General features: G+C 35.7%; 1 protein-coding gene across 1 annotated transcript; it reads right to left on the reverse strand.

Moving 5' to 3' along the window:
* Positions 1 to 571: 571 nt before the first annotated feature.
* Positions 572 to 1,969, reverse strand: LOC139404669 (BTB/POZ domain-containing protein KCTD12-like). The gene has a single exon (XM_071147273.1). The coding sequence runs from the start codon at positions 1,879 to 1,881 to the stop codon at positions 1,045 to 1,047; it is 837 nt and encodes a 278-aa protein (XP_071003374.1). The 5' UTR covers positions 1,882 to 1,969; the 3' UTR covers positions 572 to 1,044.
* Positions 1,970 to 10,668: the final 8,699 nt, after the last annotated feature.

The raw sequence follows: 10,668 nt of genomic DNA on the forward strand, positions 1-10,668 counted from the left end.
GAGGGAGTTAGGTTCAACAGCCTGTCAAACCAAGATAACGCCAGGAGGGAGTTAGGTTCAACAGCCTGTCAAACCAAGACAACGCCAGGAGGGAGTTAGGTTCAACAGCCTGTCAAACCAAGCTCAGAGCCAGGAGGGAGTTAGGTTCAACAGCCTGTCAAACCAAGACAACACCAGGAGGGAGTTAGGTTCAACAGCCTGTCAAACCAAGATAACGCCAGGAGGGAGTTAGGTTCAACAGCCTGTCCACCCTCACACGCCTTGCCTTGCTTGTTCTGGGAACATGTGTGTGTGTGTGTAAATGTTGGTGTGGTGTGTGTGTGTAAATGTTGGTGTGGTGTGTGTTTGTAAATGTTGGTGTGGTGTGTGTGTGTGTAAATGTTAGTGTGGTGTGTGTGTGTGTGTGTGTAAATGTTGGTGTGGTGTGTGTGTGTGTGTAAATGTTGGTGTGGTGTGTGTGTGTGTGTGTGTGTGTGTGTGTGTGTGTGTGTGTGTGTGTGTGTGTGTGTCTAAATGTGTTAGGTCCATCGTTAGAGGAATGAGACCAAGCAGCAGCAAAGTGGTCATGATTTTTAATACTGAATTCCAACAAACACAAATCCAAACGCAACGTTCTGCAGGGTTAAAAACAAGATCCCACAACTTAAGGTGTGTGTGTGTGTGTGTGTGTGTGTGTGTGTGTGTGTGTGTGTGTGTGTGTGTGTGTGTGTGTGTGTGTGTGTGTTAATGTTAGTATAAACACATTGAGAGCATTCTGTCACAACAGTCGTATAACTGTATAATATAGACTGGTCTGCAACATGAAACATACCTCCATTAGACGTACATAGGCCTGGGCAAAACAACAACCAATATGTCCATATACTTTCAGAATAATCCTCAGTAACCTTTAACCTTTCCCATAATCAGATGGGACATATAGAGAAGATAGAGGAGTTTTCACATTTCTGCAGGTAGTCTCTCTACCGTACAGGTGAGCATCACGTGACGTCACTGTCCCAGTACCCTCAGGTAAAGCTACCTAGCGGCCCGGTAACGGGTTGTTCAGTCCCGGGAGAACACGTATTCGGTGTAGCTGGTCCAGATTTTGTCCTCGTTCGGGTCGCTGCTCGCGTACGCGCACGTGCCCGTGGAGCTGCAAGCCACCATGCGGAACCCGACCTCCGCGAGCCTGTCGAACGCCTGCTCGAGAAAGTTATACTTCAGATAGTACCGGGAGGTGTACCTCTCAGGTGGTTTGTCCGGGTCTCTGCTCTCATTCAGAGTCTCACCGAAAACTTCTTTGGCCAGGGACGTCTTTCCGCAAACCGTTATTCTGGCCACTCGCCTGAACTTGGCGTCCGTTTGAATATCCCTCCCGATGGTGTAGGAGCCCCGGTAACCAATGGTAATATAGCCATGCTTCTGGAACGGGGAGCGAAGACTCGGAGTCGGGCTGCTCACCGCGGTCGTGGTGATGCTGCTACTACCCAGAGCGCACGCGAGAGAAGCCTCTTCCGGGTCCCCATGGGCGCACAGCTCGTCCCCGAGAGAGTTATCTTTACTCGCTGCCGGTCTGAGGCGCTGTGCGAGCTCGTGCAGCTGGAAGAACTCTGCCTCCTTCTGTAACCGACCCCTCTCCTTAAAGAAGTCCGGTAGAACGATGTCCCTTTCCCGCAGATAATCCAGAATATACCTGAACAGAAATCCATCCCGGTCAAAGAAGTAGCGTCCTTTGCTGTCTTTCGGTAGTTCTGTAGGGCTCTTCTGTGCGAACATAGTCCACAGGAGAGAGTTTGGGACGGAGACTAAAGTTGCATGTCGAGTTACATACACTTGCCCGCCGACGTTTAATTCTATTATATCAGAAAAGGACGACTGTTGGTTCTCACTGTGTGCCATCTCTCTCCCCCTGCGCGCCTGGGTGGAACTCCAACGGACTTGGCGAATCCAGGAAATGGAAAAAAATAACAACAGTACAAATGTAACGGTTTTGTTTAAATGGCTGGAGTTGTGTGGGAGGAGAAGAGGAGGAGGAGGAGACGGACTGGGGAGGCAGCAGAATATTGCTGAAAAGTTAACTCTTCACGGACAGAGTTTGTGACTTCCCTCAGTCAGTATGGAAGACTTCTCTTTTAGTAGAAGTAAAACTATGAAACCACTCGACCAGAGGTGTAAAGTAATTAAGTAAAAACACTTTAAAGTACTACTTACTGTAAGTAGTTGTTTTGGGGTATCTGTACTTTATATATATTTTTTACAACTTTTACTTTTACCTCACTATATTCCTAAAGAAAATAATGTACTTTTTAGTCCGTACATTTTCCTTGACACCCAAAAGTCCTCGTTACATTTTGAATGCTTAGCAGGACAGGACAACTGTCCAATTCACGCACTTCTCCCCGCCGCCTCTGATCTGACGGACTCACTAAACAACGCAAATGCTTCGTAGTTTTAAATGCGTGTTGGAGTGAGCCCCTGGATATCCTTTAAAACAAAGACAATGCTGCCGTCTGGTTGGCTTAATATAAACACGGTGATAAGATTTACACTTTTATTTTTGATACTAAAGTATATTTAAAACCAACTATTTTTAGACTTTTACTCGAGTAGTTTTTCACCGGGTGACTTTCACTTTTACGTGAGTTATTTTCTATGAAGGTATCTTTACTTTTACTCAAGTATGAGCACTGAGTTAATTTTCCACCGCTGGTCAAGACAGGGAGAGACCGACATCTAGTGGGGATGTTTTATTTTTTAACCTTTATTGAACTAGGCAAGTCAGTTAAGAACAAATTCTTATTTTCAATGACGGCCCTAGGAACAGTCTAGGAACTGCCTGTTCAGGGGCAGAACGACAGATTTGTACCTCATATTTCCCCACTAATTGTTATTTTGACCAATCAGATCAGATCTTTTGCCAATAATTGGGAAAAAGGGTCAGAACTGGGCTGCCTGTATAAACTAAGGGATGGAGACCCTCCAATAGATAGAGACCCTCCAATAGATAGAGACCCTACAAGACAACAGTGTTCCAATAGATAGAGGCCCACCAAGTCTCCAGTGTTTCAATAGATAGAGACCCTACAATAGATAGAGACCCTACAAGACAACAGTGTTTCAATAGATAGAGACCCTACAAGACAACAGTGTTTCAATAGATAGAGACCCTACAAGACAACAGTGGTTCAATAGATAGAGACCCTACAATAGATAGAGACCCTACAAGACAACAGTGGTTCAATAGATAGAGACCCTACAAGACAACAGTGTTTCAATAGATGGAGACCCTACAAGACAACAGTGTTTCAATAGATAGAGACCCTACAAGATAACAGTGTTTCAATAGATAGAGACCCTACAAGACAACAGTGTTTCAATAGATAGAGACCCTACAAGACAACAGTGGTTCAATAGATAGAGACCCTACAAGACAACAGTGTTTCAATAGATGGAGACCCTACAAGACAACAGTGTTTCAATAGATAGAGACCCTACAAGACAACAGTGTTTCAATAGATAGAGACCCTACAAGACAGCAGTGGTTCAATAGATAGAGACCCTACAATAGATAGAGACCCTACAAGACAACAGTGGTTCAATAGATGGAGACCCTACAAGACAACAGTGTTTCAATAGATAGAGACCCTACAAGACAACAGTGTTTCAATAGATAGAGACCCTACAAGACAACAGTGGTTCAATAGATGGAGACCCTACAAGACAACAGTGTTTCAATAGATAGAGACCTTCCAAGACAACAGTGTTTCAATAGATAGAGACCCTAATAGATAGAGACCCTACAAGACAACAGTGGTTCAATAGATGGAGACCCTACAAGACAACAGTGGTTCAATAGATGGAGACCCTACAAGACAACAGTGTTTCAATAGATAGAGACCCTACAAGACAACAGTGTTTCAATAGATAGAGACCCTCCAAGACAACAGTGTTTCAATAGATAGAGACCCTACAAGACAACAGTGGTTCAATAGATAGAGACCCTACAAGACAACAGTGTTTCAATAGATAGAGACCCTACAAGACAACAGTGTTTTTCAATAGAGAGAGACCCTACAAGACAACAGTGTTTCAATAGATAGAGACCCTACAATAGATAGAGACCCTACAAGACAACAGTGTTTCAATAGATAGAGACCCTACAAGACAACAGTGGTTTTCAATAGATAGAGACCCTACAAGACAACAGTGTTTTTCAATAGATAGAGACCCTACAAGACAACAGTGTTTCAATAGATAGAGACCCTACAATAGATAGAGACCCTACAAGACAACAGTGGTTCAATAGATAGAGACCCTACAAGACAACAGTGGTTCAATAGATAGAGACCCTACAAGACAACAGTGTTTCAATAGATAGAGACCCTACAAGACAACATTGTTTCAATAGATAGAGACCCTACAATAGATAGAGACCCTACAAGACAACAGTGTTTCAATAGATAGAGACCCTACAAGACAACAGTGTTTCAATAGATAGAGACCCTACAAGACAACAGTGTTTCAATAGATAGAGACCCTACAAGACAACAGTGGTTCAATAGATAGAGACCCTACAAGACAACAGTGTTTCAATAGATAGAGACCCTACAAGACAACAGTGTTTCAATAGATAGAGACCCTACAAGACAACAGTGGTTCAATAGATAGAGACCCTACAAGACAACAGTGGTTCAATAGATAGAGACCCTACAAGACAACAGTGTTTCAATAGATAGAGACCCTACAAGACAACAGTGTTTCAATAGATAGAGACCCTACAAGACAACAGTGGTTCAATAGATAGAGACCCTACAATAGATAGAGACCCTACAATACAACAGTGTTTCAATAGATAGAGACCCTACAAGACAACAGTGTTTCAATAGATAGAGACCCTACAAGACAACAGTGTTTCAATAGATAGAGACCCTACAAGACAACAGTGTTTCAATAGATAGAGACCCTACAAGACAACAGTGTTTCAATAGATAGAGACCCTACAAGACAACAGTGTTTTTCAATAGATAGAGACCCTACAAGACAACAGTGTTTTTCAATAGATAGAGACCCTACAAGACAACAGTGTTTCAATAGATAGAGACCCTACAATAGATAGAGACCCTACAAGACAACAGTGTTTCAATAGATAGAGACCCTACAAGACAACAGTGTTTCAATAGATAGAGACCCTACAAGACAACAGTGGTTCAATAGATAGAGACCCTACAATAGATAGAGACCCTACAAGACAACAGTGGTTTTCAATAGATAGAGACCCTACAAGACAACAGTGTTTTTCAATAGATAGAGACCCTACAAGACAACAGTGTTTCAATAGATAGAGACCCTACAATAGATAGAGACCCTACAAGACAACAGTGTTTCAATAGATAGAGACCCTACAAGACAACAGTGTTTCAATAGATAGAGACCCTACAAGACAACAGTGGTTCAATAGATAGAGACCCTACAATAGATAGAGACCCTACAAGACAACAGTGGTTTTCAATAGATAGAGACCCTACAAGACAACAGTGTTTTTCAATAGATAGAGACCCTACAAGACAACAGTGTTTCAATAGATAGAGACCCTACAATAGATAGAGACCCTACAAGACAACAGTGTTTCAATAGATAGAGACCCTACAAGACAACAGTGTTTCAATAGATAGAGACCCTACTTGACAACAGTGGTTCAATAGATAGAGACCCTACAAGACAACAGTGTTTCAATAGATAGAGACCCTACAAGACAACAGTGTTTTTCAATAGATAGAGACCCTACAATAGATAGAGACCCTACAAGACAACAGTGGTTCAATAGATAGAGACCCTACAAGACAACAGTGTTTCAATAGATAGAGACCCTACAAGACAACAGTGTTTCAATAGATAGAGACCCTCCAAGACAACAGTGGTTCAATAGATAGAGACCCTACAATAGATAGAGACCCTACAAGACAACAGTGGTTTTCAATAGATAGAGACCCTACAATAGATAGAGACCCTACAAGACAACAGTGGTTTTCAATAGATAGAGACCCTACAATAGATAGAGACCCTACAAGACAACAGTGGTTTTCAATAGATAGAGACCCTACAGATAATTGAACAAGAGTGACATCTAGTGTACAATGTAGAAAAATGCAGATCGGACCATGACTTGAGCACGTCTTAATTCTTATCACGTATCCCCAGTGGAGAGAGAACAGTAGCGCAGGCTATCTTCAGTAAGAGACTGAACAGAGACTCCTAGACAGTCCCCATAGTGGTCCTCTGAGAACATGATCTAAGGACCATTGACTTTAAAGAGCGGCCCCAGATCAGATGTCCCAAGGGGGCACCACTGAGATAATAACCCTGGAGTGGAAATAGTCCTCTTAGGATCACTGGACTGTGTAGTTCCTCAATGGCTCTAAACAGCTGTTTTATTTATTGACTCTTTAGCTATACATATGCAACACTTGGATTTATGACAGACAGATGGTTCAACCAGCCAGTGGGAGTATGTTGTATGTCAGCTGATTATTGGAGAGGAGCAGTCACAGCCTTTCAAATGAAATCTGCTATCTTATGGGTAAAATAGAACAAAACGGAATAGAATACAACAGAATAGAATAGAATACAACAGAATAGAATACAACAGAATAGAATAGAATACAACAGAATAGAATACAACAGAATAGAATACAACAGAATAGAATACAACAGAATATAATAGAATACAACAGAATAGAATACAACAGAATAGAATACAACAGAATAGAATACAACAGAATATAATAGAATACAACAGAATAGAATACAACAGAACAGAATACAACAGAATAGAATACAACAGAATAGAATACAACAGAATACAACAGAATAGAATACAACAGAATAGAATAGAATACAACAGAATAGAATACAACAGAATACAACAGAATAGAATACAACAGAATAGAACAGAATAGAATAGAATACAACAGAATAAAATAGAATACAGCAGAATAGAACAGAATACAACAGAATAGAATAGAATACAACAGAATAGAATAGAATACAACAGAATAGAATACAACAGAATAGAATACAACAGAATAGAATACAACAGAATAGAACAGAATAGAATACAACATAATAGAATACAACAGAATAGAATAGAATACAACAGAATAGAATACAACAGAATACAACAGAATAGAATACAACAGAATAGAATAGAATACAACAGAATAGAATACAACAGAATAGAATACAACAAAATAGAATACAACAGAATAGAATAGAATACAACAGAATAGAATACAACAGAATAGAATACAACAGAATAGAATACAACAGAATAGAACAGAATAGAATACAACAGAATAGAACAGAATAGAATACAACAGAATAGAATACAACAAAATAGAATACAACAGAATAGAATACAACAGAATAGAATACAACAGAATAGAATACAACAGAATAGAACAGAATAGAATACAACAGAATAGAATACAACAGAATAGAATAGAATACAACAGAATAGAATACAACAGAATACAACAGAATAGAATACAACAGAATAGAATAGAATACAACAGAATAGAATACAACAGAATAGAACAGAATAGAATAGAATACAACAGAATAAAATAGAATACAGCAGAATAGAACAGAATACAACAGAATAGAATATAATACAACAGAATAGAATAGAATACAACAGAATACAATAGAATACAACTGAATAGAATAGAATACAACAGAATATAATACAACAGAATAGAATACAACAGAATAGAATAGAATACAACAGAATAGAACACAACAGAATAGAATACAACAGAATAGAATAGAATACAACAGAATACAATAGAATACAACAGAATAGAATAGAATACAACAGAATATAATACAACAGAATAGAATACAACAGAATAGAATAGAATACAACAGAATACAATAGAATACAACAGAATAGAATAGAATACAACAGAATATAATACAACAGAATAGAATACAACAGAATACAATAGAATACAACAGAATAGAATAGAATACAACAGAATACAACAGAATAGAATAGAATACAACAGAATAGAATAGAATACAACAGAATATAATACAACAGAATAGAATACAACAGAATACAATAGAATACAACAGAATAGAATAGAATACAACAGAATACAATAGAATACAACAGAATAGAATAGAATACAACAGAATACAATCGAATACAACAGAATAGAATCGAATACAACAGAATAGAATACAACAGAATAGAATACAACAGAATAGAATAGAATACAACAGAATACAATAGAATACAACAGAATAGAATAGAATACAACAGAATATAATACAACAGAATAGAATACAACAGAATATAATAGAATACAACAGAATAGAATACAACAGAATATAATAGAATACAACAGAATACAATAGAATACAACAGAATATAATAGAATACAACAGAATATAATACAACAGAATATAATAGAATACAACGGAATAGAATACAACAGAATATAATACAACAGAATATAATAGAATACAACAGAATATAATACAACAGAATACAATAGAATACAACAGAATACAATAGAATACAACAGAATAGAATAGAATACAACAGAATACAATAGAATACAACAGAATAGAATACAACAGAATAGAATACAACAGAATAGAATAGAATACAACAGAATAGAATACAACAGAATACAATAGAATACAACAGAATACAACAGAATACAACAGAATACAATAGAATACAACAGAATATAATACAACAGAATATAATAGAATACAACAGAATAGAATACAACAGAATACAATAGAATACAACAGAATACAATAGAATACAACAGAATAGAATAGAATACAACAGAATACAATATAATACAACAGAATACAATAGAATACAACAGAATAGAATACAACAGAATATAATACAACAGAATACAACAGAATACAACAGAATAGAATACAACAGAATATAATACAACAGAATAGAATAGAATACAACAGAATAGAATACAACAGAATACAACAGAATACAACAGAATAGAATACAACAGAATATAATACAACAGAATAGAATAGAATACAATAGAATAGAATACAACAGAATACAATAGAATACAACAGAATAGAATACAACAGAATAGAATACAACAGAATATAATAGAATACAACAGAATATAATAGAATACAACAGAATAGAATACAACAGAATATAATACAACAGAATACAACAGAATACAACAGAATAGAATAGAATACAACAGAATACAACAGAATAGAATAGAATACAACAGAATACAATAGAATACAACAGAATAGAATACAACAGAATATAATAGAATACAACAGAATACAATAGAATACAACAGAATAGAATAGAATACAACAGAATACAATAGAATACAACAGAATAGAATACAACAGAATAGAATACAACAGAATATAATAGAATACAACAGAATAGAATACAACAGAATATAATAGAATACAACAGAATACAACAGAATATAATAGAATAGAATAGAATACAACAGAATAGAATACAACAGAATATAATAGAATACAACAGAATACAACAGAATATAATAGAATAGAATAGAATACAACAGAATAGAATAGAATATAATACAACAGAATATAATAGAATACAACAGAATACAACAGAATATAATAGAATAGAATAGAATACAACAGAATAGAATAGAATAGAATACAACATAATAGAATACAACAGAATAGAATACAACAGAATATAATAGAATACAACAGAATATAATAGAATACAACAGAATACAACAGAATATAATAGAATAGAATAGAATACAACAGAATAGAATAGAATACAACAGAATATAATAGAATACAACAGAATAGAATACAACAGAATATAATAGAATACAACAGAATATAATAGAATACAACAGAATAGAATACAACAGAATAGAATAGAATACAACAGAATACAATAGAATACAACAGAATAGAATACAACAGAATAGAATAGAATACAACAGAATAGAATACAACAGAATAGAATACAACAGAATATAATAGAATACAACAGAATACAACAGAATATAATAGAATAGAATAGAATACAACATAATAGAATACAACAGAATATAATAGAATACAACAGAATACAACAGAATAGAACAGAATATAATAGAATACAACAGAATAGAATACAACAGAATAGAATACAACAGAATATAATAGAATACAACAGAATACAACAGAATAGAACAGAATACAATAGAATACAACAGAATAGAATACAACAGAATAGAATACAACAGAATATAATAGAATACAACAGAATAGAATACAACAGAATATAATAGAATACAACAGAATACAACAGAATATAATAGAATAGAATAGAATACAACATAATAGAATACAACAGAATATAATAGAATACAACAGAATACAACAGAATAGAACAGAATATAATAGAATACAACAGAATATAATAGAATACAACAGAATAGAATACAACAGAATAGAATAGAATACAACAGAATACAATAGAATACAACAGAATAGAATACAACAGAATAGAATAGAATACAACAGAATAGAATACAACAGAATAGAATACAACAGAATATAATAGAATACAACAGAATACAACAGAATATAATAGAATAGAATAGAATACAACATAATAGAATACAACAG

This window comes from Oncorhynchus clarkii, unplaced genomic scaffold (assembly GCF_045791955.1).
Source record: "Oncorhynchus clarkii lewisi isolate Uvic-CL-2024 unplaced genomic scaffold, UVic_Ocla_1.0 unplaced_contig_8679_pilon_pilon, whole genome shotgun sequence".
Lineage (NCBI taxonomy): Eukaryota > Metazoa > Chordata > Actinopteri > Salmoniformes > Salmonidae > Oncorhynchus > Oncorhynchus clarkii.

Bases quoted from the DNA above. Each gene is read 5' to 3' on its own strand.
- LOC139404669 (XM_071147273.1), bottom strand. From the start codon at position 1,881: ATGGCACACAGTGAGAACCAACAGTCGTCCTTTTCTGATATAATAGAA.